At 40.1% G+C, this 14,183-nt stretch overlaps 1 protein-coding gene across 1 annotated transcript in view; it reads right to left on the bottom strand.

Annotated features, from left to right (window-relative positions):
• NIPA1 (NIPA magnesium transporter 1) overlaps positions 1–14,183 on the bottom strand; it is a 50,123-nt gene that overhangs the window by 16,383 nt on the left and 19,557 nt on the right. The window contains exons 2-3 of the mRNA XM_002685192.7: positions 12,010–12,057; positions 10,990–11,080 (exon numbers count right to left, since the gene is read on the bottom strand). Coding sequence (XP_002685238.3) covers positions 10,990–11,080; positions 12,010–12,057 — 139 coding nt within the window. The remainder of the gene's footprint in view (positions 1–10,989; positions 11,081–12,009; positions 12,058–14,183) is intronic.

Below are 14,183 nucleotides of genomic sequence, written 5' to 3'. Positions count from 1 at the left end.
GTGACAATATACAGCCTTGACGTACTCCTTCCCCAATTTTGAACCAGTCTGTTGTTCCATGTCCAGTTCTAACTGTGGCTTCTTGACCTGCATACATGTTTTGCAGGAGGCAGGTAAGGTGGGCTAGTATTCCCATCTCTTGAAGAATTTTCCACTGTTTGTTGTGATCCACACAGTCAAAGGCTTTGGCATAATCAATAAAGCAGAAATAAATGTTTTTCTGGAATTCTCTTGCTTTTTTGATGATCCAGCAGATGTTGGCAATTTGATCTCGGTTCCCCTATCTTTTCTAAATCCAGCTTGAACATCTGGAAGTTCTTGGTTCCAGAAGTATCATCCTCTTTTCTCCTGGCCTGAACGATCTCTGCTCAGAAATACACTGATAATCTTATAAGGGTTTCCTTCTATGAATTTTTTCCGTTGCTTCTTTCAAAATTCTCCCTTTGACTTTAATCTTAGATAGCTTTATTATGTGTATTGAACAAGATCATTTCAGACTGAAATTTTAACGAAACTTATTAAAAGACGTTTACTTCTTGGAAGGAAAGTTATGACCAACCTAGATAGCATATTCAAAAGCAGAGACATTACTTTGCCAACAAAGGTCCGTCTAGTCAAGGCTATGGTTTTTCTGTGGTCATGTGTGGATGTGAGAGTTGGACTGTGAAGAAAGCTGAGCGCTGAAGAATTGATGCTTTTGAACTGAAGTGCTGGAGAAGACTCTTGAGAGTCCCTTGGACTGCAAGGAGATCCAACCAGTCCATTCTGAAGGAAATCAGTCCTGGGATTTCTTTGGAAGGAATGATGCTAAAGCTGAAACTCCAGTACTTTGGCCACCTCATGCAAAGAGTTGACTCATTGGAAAAGACCCTGATGCTGGGAGGGATTGGGGGCAGGAGGAGAAGGGGACGACAGAGGATGAGATGGCTGGATGGCATCACTGACTCAATGGACGTGAGTCTGAGTGAACTTCAGGAGTTGGTGATGGACAGGGAGGCCTGGCGTGCTGCAATTCATGGGGTTGCAAAGAGTCGGACATGACTGAGCGACTGAACTGAACTGAACTGATGGCCTTCAAAAACCTGGTTGTCCAAATCTCTCCCCATGTTTGGGAGGGTCTCAGCCACTATTTCTTTACATAAGCTTTCTACTCCTGTCTCTGCTTCTTTTCCTGGGATTCCAATGAAGCCTACATTGTTTCTCTTAACGATGCCATTTAAATACTACGAGCTTTCTTCATTCTTTTTCATTCTTTTTTCTTTTTGATCCTCACACTGGATAATTTCAATTGATCTGTCTTCAAGCTTACTGATTTTTCTGTTTGGCTATCTACTGTTAAAGCTCTCTATTGAATTCTTCAGTTCTGTCATTTCATTCATCATCTCTAAAATTTCTGTTTGGTTCTTCTTTATATTTTCTGTCTCTTCATTAAACTTTTCATTTTGTTCTTGTACTATTTTCCTGACAAAAAATAATTAAGAAATAATTAAATGTTTATATGTTATTTTGAAGCTAAGAATCTTCAGCACAATCACTGTGAATTATTTGTTAGGAAATTCATGATCTTCATTTCTTTGGGTGTTACTGGAGGTTCTCTTGGTGGAGTCATGTCTTCTGATTCTTTGTGATTCCTATAGCTTTGCATAAGTGTCTGCACATTTGAAGAAGCAGTCACCTTTTCCAGACTTTATAGGTAAGAGAAAACTTACTACTAAATGATCAATGGATCAGTAAAGAAATCGCAAGGGAAATTAGAAATCACTTTGAAATGAACAAAAATGAAGCAATAACATGCCAAAGCATTTGGGATTCAGTTAAATAGGTACACAGAGAGAAATTTATATACATAAATGCATACAGGACCCAATCCAGACTAAAGTGTAGCTGTGGAGGGCTGGTTCTCAGAGTGCTCTCCTGGGGCTGTCAGTCCACCCACTCCCAACATGCATATTGCAGAGGAGGCTTGCAACGTGGCAAGGCACAGCAGAAGGGGCTAGCTTCAAGGAAGCACATGCTGGTGAGGGTCAGGTGTGGGGATACAGGCTAGTGTCTGCACTCACAGAGCCAAACCACAGTCACTCCCACTGTATGGCTGCCAATGATTTCTCTTGCTTTTCTTCCTTGTTCCTAGCCATCTTAATACACTTCTGTTATGCCAGTCTAGGTGAGACTTTCTCATGGTGCTCTGAAAGTCTTGGGGAAACTGGTTACTTAATCTATTCTTCATTTTCTAGCTAGGGGAACAACATTCTTGATTGTTGTAGGGAGATGTTTTCTGACATCACTCTTTGGTGTCACCTTTTTTTCCTGAGTTTTCATTTTCTTGATGTTATCCTTTAAATCACGAAAGCTTCTAATTATTATGATGTCCAGTTGATCTATTTTTCTTCTGTTGCTTGTGCTTTCAGTTCAGTTCAGTTCAGTTCAGTTGCTCAGTTCTGGCTGACTCTGCAACCCAGTGGACTGCAGCTTCTTTGCCAGGCTTCCCTGTCCATCACCAACTAAAAGAGACTGCTCAAACTCATGTCCATCAAGTTGGTGATGCCATCCAACCATCTCATCCTCTGTCATCCCCTTCTCCTCCTGCCTTCAGTCTTTCCCAGCATCGGGGTCTTTTCCAATGAGTCAGTTCTTCACATCAGGTGGCCAAAGTATTGGAGCTTCAGCATCAGTCCTTCCAATGAATATTCAGGACTGATTTCCTTTAGGATTGAATGGTGTGATCTCCTTGCAGTCCAAGGGACTCAAAAAAAGAATCTTCTCCAACACCACAGTTCAAAAGCATCAATTCTTTGGCACCCAGCCTTTTTGATGGTCCAAGTCTCACATCCATACATGACTACTAGAAAAATGATAGCTTTGACCACACAGACCTTTGTTGGCAAAGTAATGTCTGTGCTTTTTAATACACTATGTTTGGCATAGAAGCAAGTGTCACCTTTAATTATTATTAATTAAATTTAATTAATTAATTTCACGCTGCAGTCACCTTTCTCAGGGATTATGGAGCCCACAAAAATAAAGTCTGTCACTGTTTCCATTGTTTCCCCATCTATTCGCCTTTAAGTAATGGGACCAGAGCCATGATCATTGTTTTTTGAACGTTGAGTTTTAAGCCTGCTTTTTCACTATCCATTTTCACCTTCATCTAGAGGCTCTTTAGTTCCTCTTCATTTTCTGCCATAAGGGTGGTGTCACCTCCATATCTGAGGTTATTGATATTTCTCCTAGCAATCTTGATTTCAGCTGGTGATTCATCCAGTCCAGCATGTCACATGATGTACTCTGCATAGAAGTTAAACAAGCAGGGTGACAATATACAACCTTGACGTACTCCTTTCCCAATTTTGAACCAGTCTGTTGTTCCATGTCCAGTTCTAACTGTTGCTTCTTGACCTGCATACATGTTTTGCAGGAGGCAGGTAAGGTGGTCTGGTATTCCCATCTCTTGAAGAATTTTCCACCGTTTGTTGTGATCCACACAGTCAAAGGCTTTGGCGTACTCAATGAAGCAGAAGTAGATGTTTTTCTGGAATTCTCTTGCTTTTTTGATGATCCAGCAGATGTTGGCAATTTGATCTCTGGTTTCTCTGCCTTTTCTAAATCCAGCTTGAACATCTGGACACGTACTATTGAAGCCTAGCTTGAAGAAGTTTGAGCGTAACTTCGCTAGTGTGTGAAATGAGTGTAATTGTGCGGTAGTTTGAGCATTCTTTGGCACTGCCCTTCTTTGGGATTGGAATGAAAACTGACCTTTTCCAGTCCTGTGGCCACTGCTGAGTTTTCCAACTTTGCTGGCATACTGAGTGCAGCACTTTAACAACATCATCTTTTCGGATTTGAGAGAGCTGAACTGGAAATGTGAACATTAACTTTGTTCACAGTGATGATTTCTAAGGCCCACTTGACTTCACATTCCAGGATGTCTGGCTCTAGGTAAGTGATTACACCATTGTGGTTATCTGGGTCATGAAGATCTTTTTTGGAGAGTCCTTCTGTATATTCGTGCCACCACTCCTTAATTTCTTCTTCTTCTGTTAGGTCCATATCGTTTCTGTCCTTCAATGTGTCCATCCATTCATGAAATGTTTCCTTGGTAACTCTAATTCTCTTGAAGTAATCTCTAGTCTTTCCCATTCTATTGTTTTCCTCTATTTCTTTGCATTGATCATTTAGGAAGGCTTTCTTATCTCTCTTTGCTATTCTTTGGAACTCTGCATTCAAATGGGTATATCTTTCCTTTTCACCTTTGCCTTTTACTTCTCTTATCTCAGCTATTTGTAAGGCCTCATCAGACAACCATTTTGCCTTTTTGTATTTCTTTTTCTTGAGGATGGTCTTGATCACCATCCTGTACAATGTCACGAACCTCTATCCATAGTTCTTCAGGCACTCTGTCTATCAGATCTAATCCCTTGAATCTATTTGTCACTTCTACTGTATAATCGTAAGGGATTTGATTTAGGTCATACCTGAATGGTCTTGTGATTTTCCCTACTTTCTTCAATTTAAGTCTGAATTTGGCAATAAGGAGTTCATGATCTGAGCCACAGTCAGCTCCTGGTCTTGTTTTTGCTGACTGTATAGAGCTTCTCCATCTTCAGCTGCAATGAATATAATCAATCTGATTTTGGTATTGACCTTCTGGTGATGCCCATGGGTAGGCTGTCTCTTATCTAAGAAACCATTGCCTAATCCAAGATTACAAAAATTTACATCTGTTTTCTCTTAAGAGTTCTACAATTTTAGCTTTTACATTTACATTTGTTTTGTTTTATAATCTATTTCATCTGATCCACAGCCTCTCCAACTTTCTTATGGTTACTACTGGCATAATATATCTTCTTCCTTTCTCTTATATTCAATCGATTTGTATCTCTGAATATACACTATGTCCGAAGTAGAAAGCATATAATTGGATCTTGTTTTTTTAAACCTGCCTGACAACCTTTGCCTTTTAATTGGATTGTTTAGTCCACTGACATTCAATGTTTTTACTGATAGATTATCTTAGTTTTTGTTTTCTATGTTTCATGTCTTTTTTTGTTTCCTATTCTTCATTACTCTCTTCTCCATTAAGTGAATATTTACAGTGTGACATTTTAATTCCTTTAATGATTTTTTTCACTATAGTTTTTTAAAAGTTATTTTCCTAAGGCTTTCTCTAAGGCTTATCAGAATACATGTCAAATTGATACTAACTTTACTACAGTGAGATATTATGTTACTCTTCTTCCTTTCACTACATATATGTTTTTGATGTTTATATGTTTGCTATGTGCATTTTGTTGAAAATGTGGTTTAACATTAGTGGAATAAATTTATTTTCATATGTATAAAAGTGGCACTTTTCAACCTTTGTCATTTTATCTATTGGGATTCTCATATTATTTTAGTCAATTTAAGAAATTCTTTATATCACATTTTAACTATTGTCATATTTGTTGAAATCTTTTTCTTATCCTTCTTATTTTACCTCTCAGTGTAGAAAATTAACCTTTTCATTTTTATTGCTTCAAATGTTTGAAACTTCTTAACCTTCTAAGATACAAAACACATTAGAAGTTTTCTTAAACATAGGCTATAAACTCTAGGTACATAGCTAAACTTTTTTTCTCCTCCTTCACAAATTAAATCTCTACATAACTTACTCTGGGTTGTGCTAGAGATGCAGGTTTATTCAGTGAAAATCAGACAGAAATTACTGGTAGCTACATGTCACAGACAGGCAGGTATTAATGGAGATGCTAGTTAACACAATGAGTTCACTGCAGCTTTACTCAGCACACCTGCACTGCTGAGTGAGATAACACACCACAACACACTGATCACACAACATGTGACCACACAAATCAGTCCCTGAATGTAGTATCAACAAACCATTCAATGTTGTATTTCATACTTGATGGCCATGCTTAGTTCAGTTAGATCATATTTTGATGCTGCTATGATTAGGATTTAAGTTGATGTCCCTACAAATTGTTTACCAGTTTTCCCAACACTATTTTTTTTTTAAAGAATAAGAAACTCTCTTTTTTAAACTTGAGATATGACAACTATATGCAGCTCTTGCTATACTAGATCATTCCCTAGACGGAAAAATAATGGTATAAAGCATAATGGCATAGAATAACGGTACAATGGCTCAATGAACAAAATTGGAATGGGGAGGGCAGATCAGAAAGATACATTTAACATTAAATAAAGTGAAATCTACCAAAATTCATGATTATACCATTAACTTATATGCAGAGTACATCATGAGAAATGCTGGGCTGGAAGAAGCACAAGCTGGAATCAAGATTGCCGGGAGAAATATCAATCACCTCAGATATGCAGATGACACCACCCTTATGGCAGAAAGCGAAGAGGAACTCAAAAGCCTCTTGATGAAAGTGAAAGAGGAGAGTGAAAAAGTTGGCTTAAAGTTCAACATTAAGAAAACGAAGATCATGGCATCTGGTCCCATCACTTCATGGCAAATAGATGGGGAAACAGTGTCCGACTTTATTTTGGGGGGCTCCAAAATCACTGCGGGTGGTGACTGCAGCCATGAAATTAAAAAAAGAAAAAAAAAAAAAAAAGAATCCATAGGTGGTAGGAGACAGTAATTGTTTGTATTGCTGTGAAAGCACTTCATCAGGCATTCAAAATATTACTGATACTTTCATTTTTATTTTAAATATAGTATTTTTCTGAAAAAAAAAAAAAAAAAGACGCTTACTCCTTGGAAGGAAAGTTATGACTAACTGTGACGGCATATTCAAAAGCAGAGACATTACTTGCCAACAAAAGTCCGCCTAGTCAAGGCTATGGTTTTTCCTGTGGTCATGTATGGATGTGAGAGTTGGACTGTGAAGAAAGCTGAGCACCGAAGAATTGATGCTTTTGAACTGTGGTGTTGGAGAAGACTCTTGAGAGTCCTTTGGACTGCAAGGAGATCCAACCAGTCCATTCTGAAGGAGATTAGCCCTGGGATTTCTTTGGAAGGAATGATGCTAAAGCTGAAACTCCAGGACTTTGGCCACCTCATGCAAAGAGTTGACTCATTGGAACAGACCCTGATGCTGGGAGGGATTGGGGGCAGGAGGAAAAGGGGAGGACAGAGGATGAGATGGCTGGATGGCATCACTGACTCGATGGACATAAGTTTGAGTGAACTCCGGGAGTTGGTGATGGACAGGGAGGCCTGGCATGCTGCGATTCATGGGGTCACAAAGAGTTGGACATGACTGAGCGACTGAACTGACTGACTGAACTGATGAAGAAGATGTTTCTAGTCTCAGAAAACACAAGTCAAAGAGTTTAAGGGTAAAAGATCATGACAAACATAACTGATCTCATAAGGATCAAAAACAAAATCCAAAAATCAAAACAAACATCACATTCATAATAGAACAGTGTTTCTCAAACAGGGGTGATTTGCCCCACAAAGTGACATTTGCTTATGTCCAAAGACATTTTGGGGAAGAGGAGCTACCGGTATCTGGTGGGTGGAAGCCAGGAATGCTGCTAAACACCCTACAAAGCACAGACTGGACCCTCAAAGCAAAGAATTACCTGGCCCCTAGGTCGATAATATCAAGGCTGAAAAATGCTAATATAGAGAAAGCAAATGATGGAGAAAGTGGGATAGAATTTGGTAATCTGTGTCTGGGGGACCCAATATGAATATTGTTTTGATTATTGTTCTTAACCTTGTATTTTCCTATAATTTGGAAATTAATTCCAAATAAAGCATTTTTAAAAGCCTTTTAAAAAGTACTATGCTGTTTTAGAAAAGGCAGAGGAACCAGAGATCAAATTGCCAACATCCAGAGGATCATCGAAAAAGCAAGACAGTTCCAGAAAAACATTTATTTCTGCTTTATTGACTGTGCCAAAGCCTTTGACGGTGTGGATCACGATAAACTGCGGAAAATTCTGAAAGAGATGGGAATACCAGACCACCTGACCTGCTTCTTGAGAAACCTATATGCAGGTCAGGAAACAATAGTTAGAACTGGACATGGAACAACAGACTGGTTCCAAATAGGAAAAGGAGTACGTCAAGGCTGTACATTGTCACCCTGCTTATTTAACTTCTATGCAGAATACATCATGAGAAGCACTGGGCTGGAAGAAGCACAAGCTGGAATCAAGATTGCCAAGAGAAATATCAATCACCTCAGATATGCAGATGACACCACCCTTATGGCAGAAAGTGAAGAGGAACTAAAAAGCCTCTTGATGAAAGTGAAAGAGGAGAGTGAAAAAGTTGGCTTAAAGCTCAACGCTGATTCAGAAAAAGAAGATCGTGGCATCTGGGCCCATCACTTTATGGGAAATAGATGGAGTAACAGTGGAAACAGTGTCAGACTTTATTTTTTTGGGCTCCAAAATCACTGCAGATGGTGACTGCAGCCATGAAATTAAAAGACGCTTAGTTCTTGGAAGGAAAGTTATGACCAACCTAGATAGCATATTCAAAAGCAGAGACATTACGTTGCCAACAAAGGTCCGTCTAGTCAAGGCTATGGTTTTTCCAGTGGTCATGTATGGATGTGAGAGTTGGACTGTGAAGAAAGCTGAGCGCCGAAGAATTGATGCTTTTGAACTGGGGTGTTGGAGAAGACCCTTGAGAGTCCCTTGGACTGCAAGGAGATCCAACCAGTCCATTCTGAAGGAGATCAGCCCTGGGATTTCTTTAGAAGGAATGATGCTAAAGCTGAAACTCCAGTACTTTGACCACCTCATGCGAAGAGCTGACTCAGTGGAACAGACCCTGATGCTGGGAGGGATTGGGGGCAGGAGGAAAAGGGGAGGACAGAGGATGAGATGGCTGGATGGCATCACTGACTCGATGGACATAAGTTTGAGTGAACTCCGGGAGTTGGTGATGGACAGGGAGGCCCGGCGTGCCGTGATTCATGGGGTCACAAAGAGTCGGATATGACTGAGCGACTGAAATGAACTGAACTGATGCTGAGATGATTACTTTATCATACATTAAACCACTGCAGAGAAAAGTGGACCTCTTTGGGGGCTCTCTATTCTATTTCATGCATGACAGACATCTTTTTTCCCAGTGCCACATTCTTTTCATCTCTATTTCTATATAATTCTAGCAACCTCATTCCATTAACAAAAATAGAACTGTTTTTAAAATATATATATATGTACCTATATATTGTTATATTTGGTTTTTCCAAATTAGTTTTAGTTTTCTTATTTTAAAAAAAATCTTTTATTGGGATCCTGATTTGAAAGCACTCTTTCAATTCAGAATGCCATTTCACACACTTCTTTGGGAAACATCTCCTGAAGACTCAGAGTAATGAACATTTCTGGTTAGGAGACCTAATTATCAAAGTCCATAAGAATAGTTCTTTGGAAATTAATGAGGAAAGGCATTTTAATATATGCACCTTAAATATGCAAAGATCACATAGCTGGGTTGTTTATTTGCCTGATCATTTTTCAGGAAACAGAGAGAGAGGCTGGGCTCTGAAAGGCTGAAGCAGTGATTCCCCAATGATAGCACCACTCATGTAATCCAAGCTTTTCAGGGTCATCCGAAATGAAAAGTGATATTAAACCACATGTAATACTAAGAATATGTTTGCATTAGAAAAATACAAATGCATTTTCAAAGGTTGACATGTTGGAAAATGCTTTTGTATTTTTTAAGCTATAGAATCTTAAAGCCTAAGTGACTTTAAATTAACTACATCTATCACAGATACATTTCTCTACAAGTATTTGTAGCTCTGTCTGGAACATAGCAGCATACCAATATATCAATGAGTTAGAAACTTGGATTCTATTTCACTTCTATTTTATCTCTGTTTATTAACAATTTCTTCAAAGGTAAAATAATATAAATAGGTTCACTAAAGGATATGTGTTAATATAGTAGTCTTCAACCTTTTTAGCACCAAGGCCCGGTTTCACAGAAGACAATTTTTCAATGGACGGGGGTGGGCGGTGGGGTGGAGAATGATTGGTCAGGCAGTAATGGGAGTTGACAGGCAGGATGGTGGTGCAGGTGATGATGCAAGTTATGGGGAGCAATGGGGTGCAGCATATGAAGCTTCGCTTGCTCACTCACTGCATACTTCACGCTATGCAGCCAGGTTCCTAACAGGCCAAGGACTGCTACCAGTCTGTGGCATGGGGGTTGGGGATCCTGTAATGTATTTAATAACTGTCTCACAAAATCATTTTCAAAAGAGAAAGACCCCATTTGTGGTGGCTGGTAGCTTTCATGTTCCCAATCCTGTCTTTTCCCTTTTGTCCCATATCTGGACAACCTCATAAAAAGGAGAGCTTATAATGTTAGGCCCCAGCATACTCAGTCCCTTGGCACTAAACTTTCAAAGTATGCAAACCCTAGCCTGAGCATGGGACTCCCTACCTGGCTTACCTCCTAACTGTAATAAAAACTCAAAGCCCTGAAGTGTTCCTGTTCTACTCCAGATCAAACCAGAGCCATTTTCCTTGAATGATACATTTACTATTGACTGTTGTGAGTAACAAATCCTTTTCATACCCACTGGAGCCCAGGTGTCATTTGTCCCAACCTCCATAACTTCCTGAGGCAGGGGACTGCCTAGCATCCAGTAGGAGATGGCAAATAAAACACCAATAAAACAAAGAAAACACCAACTGACAGTTTTGCTCACTGATATCTCAGAATCACTTGCCAAGGAGCTGGATGATTCCAATCTCTAGGAAGTCCTCCAGAGAAAGACCAGGAGAGTAATAGCATCATGTTTGTAATCTTGAATAAGTTAGAATTTGAAATATACTAAAGCAAATGTCTAAGAGAAGGTTAATAATTCACACAACTAAATCTGAAGGGATAAAATTAAGCCCAGAAATGCAATACTAAAGACCTAACTTCAGTAACTTTTACTTTTATTATTTTAACAAAAACATTTAAAATGAAAACTTTTCTTATACCTAAACTACACATTAAAAACCAAAACACAGAATCCCAGTTCTCACCCAAATGGCACTCCAAGGGCACCAAGAGGAGTCACCAGGACCGTGGGGACCGCTGTGTAAGCCAGGAAGTTTCCAATCTGGCCAACAGCCACTGTCAAGAGAATCACAAGGATATCACGGCAATTACAAAACTCTCTTTGAGCAACATCCCAGAGTTGAATTCTGCAAGACTGTGCTCTGAAAGGGCTTCTTTTCCATTCCAGGTGAGGAAGGCTATATGGGACACTGTTTGCATGTTTAAGAGTCCTGAGGGCAGAGGACAGCAGGCCCAGAAGTATCTATCACTGCCCTAATTAGTCAAGGGAGTAGCTTCAACTTGCTATGAAAATTCCCGACTTAACCAACAGTGATTGACAGTGGATGCAATAAAAGTGTATTTCCACTTTCTTCTAAACATATCCCTGTTTTAAGACAGATCATATAGAGCTTCCATGGCCCTTCAAGCGGCCTGGGATACATTCCAGTGACACACTGCTGGCACGTCCGGTGGAAACACTATTGCCTGCACAGGACTGTGTCTGAGGCTGCATCAAGATAAAGCTCAAACATGAGCTCTTCAATAAAGCAACATCTGCCAGAAAATTTCTTGCCTAAATACAACATGTGACAAATAGACCTCAAGATACATCTGAAATATCTAACAAAATTTTTCTTTACATATTTAATGTTCTGAAGTCTAACTTTATATAACACATGACCTCTGTTAAGGCTGAGTGAAGAAACTCTCTTTTGTAAACCAATGACACTGAGCAAAAGTTCACCAGATGCCCACAGACAAACCACAGATGAGGAAGCAAGAGGTGCTTTAATTTCTTCAGACCCAGGGCAATCTGACCTGGATAAAATTCAGGGCTAATTTCAGGCAGCAGGAACCTCTACCCTCTCCCTCCATTGCTCCCCACCCTCTTGGTCCTCATTCCAAAGAACAAGCTAAGCTCAACCCACAACCTCGACCCAGCCCTGCCAGACAAATGACTGATCTTACAAAAGACCAAGCTTTTCACCAAAAAGAGTACTTACTTGCAATTGTTCCTGCCCACCATACAATGTCTGTTAAGTAGGAGGTACCTGTAAAGAGTGAGATAAACGTGTCAGGAAGGTATGAAGCGAGAGGCTTACAAGCTACATACTGAAAAGAGGAAGTCAATCCAAACAAAATCTTTATAAACTGTAGGGTTTTTTGGCTCAACATGTCACCTAGAGACAAATATTCTTTGGAGTAACATTTTATATGTTGATTTCAAATAAGATTTGATCTTCAAAGTACAATTCTCTCATGCATTGACAGAAACCCATGTATATGATAATTTTACTAGCATAGGGTTTAACAACTTGCTACTTAAACAGGTTACTCAATGTTCATAATGTAGAAGTTCTGTGACATGGCTCTTTTTGAAACCATGTGAAAATGGCTGAAACAGACCCTTACACTCACTCAACGACTGACACTGTACACAGTGTTTCTCTTTTACTTCCTGAGATTACCCTCCTATGTTCCCACGCATGCCAGGGCAGGCAGAGATGGGAGCAGCTGTCCAGGCCCTTGTCACATCCAGCCCTCCTTTTGTCCTTCTTCAGGTATGTCAAAATGCTCCTAGTCCAAGAGGCTTTTTTCAGTTCCGATTAAAATACCTAATTCTATTCGGATGTTTTAATTTTCAGTAATTTGGTATAATGAACGTAGGAAGCCAACCTGTTTCACTGAGAAGCAGAGCTCCAGGTATTTAAAAAGTACCTTTAAAAAATGAGATCAATAAGTAATGATAAAGTAGAAGGAATGGTCTAGTTCAAATAGCACCATTTGGCAACATCACAGTAAAAACTTATTCAGGCAAGAACCATCGATGGATAATAAATGGGTGAATGAAAGCTTGTTGAGGGATAGGATTGTCACATAGTCTCCATGGATCACCTCCACCAGTTTTATAATCACAAGAGATAAAGTTATCTTTGGGCTTCCCAGGTGGCACCAGTGGTAAAGAACTTGCTTGCCAATGCAGGAGACATAAGAGATGTGGGTTTGATCCCTGGGTCGGGAAGATCCCCTGGAGAAGGGAATGGCAACCCACTCCAGCATTCTTGCCTGGAGAATCCCATGGACAGAGGAGCCTGACAGGCTACAGTCCGTAGGCTCGTAAGAGTCAGACATGACTGAAGCAACCTGCGCACACAGCATGCAAGACTCTGATGAACATTACCTTAACCTAATGGTCAAAGTCAAGTTTAACATAATCAGCAGCAGGACTAGCCACACTGTGTCCTCCTGTGGGTGTACCAAGAAGGGTACAACATTATGTCTTCAGAGCTCCTACCAGAGTGCATCACCTGATCTGATCACAAGGAAATTGTGAAATGGTCCATATTTCAGTTGGCCTGGACTCTTTGAAATCAGCAATGTCATGAAAGACAACTGTTTCAGATGACAGGAAATTAAAAGAGATGTGACTAAACACAACACATGATGTTAGATGGAAAAAAGGCTGCTACAGAGGACAGTGTGGGGTAACTGGCAAAACCAGCTGGACTGCTGTAGATAGCAGAGTAACAAAACCTCTTCACTTACTACATGAGAATGTGACTTATGGTCCACTTTTTGAGGGCTAATAGGATGAAAATGACCCCTGATGGGCAAGTGGCACCTAACTGGAGGTGCATGCACACCTTCAGGAGATTATCACTTAAGCTCCCCCTTAGCGCAATACCTCTGGGAACAGGCACAGCTCTTTGAGGGTCTGGGAGTTCTGCATCTACAACTTTATACTGGGGGGCATGAGGCTTATAAGGATGGGCAGTTGAGCACCGCCTGCTGCAGTTCTGCCTCTAAGCCCTGAAACTGCACCCTTAAAGAGCACCCTATAGCTCTGCCTCTGCTATCAGGCTCCAAAACAGAGGGCCTGACACTGGCTCCTGTCCCATGTCCTTCTGAATGTGCCTGATGTGAATGTGGCCCATGGTGTCCTACATGTCTGAAAATATAGCTGAGCCTAAGAATGCCCTGCAGTGAACACTGCAGAACAACTATCAACTATTAATACAGAATCCTGGTTGAATTTCCCGAAAGTGCTGTGGCTATTTTAGAGCCTGTCCTTACTTACATGTGAAATCTTAAAGAAAGAAAGAGAAAAAGACAGAATTGTCAAAGCAATCCTGAAGAAAAAAAACTAAGCCGTAGGCACAATCCTCCTAGACCTCAG

This window comes from Bos taurus, chromosome 2 (genome assembly GCF_002263795.3).
Source record: "Bos taurus isolate L1 Dominette 01449 registration number 42190680 breed Hereford chromosome 2, ARS-UCD2.0, whole genome shotgun sequence".
Lineage (NCBI taxonomy): Eukaryota > Metazoa > Chordata > Mammalia > Artiodactyla > Bovidae > Bos > Bos taurus.
This window is presented reverse-complemented; position numbering and strand designations above follow the sequence as displayed.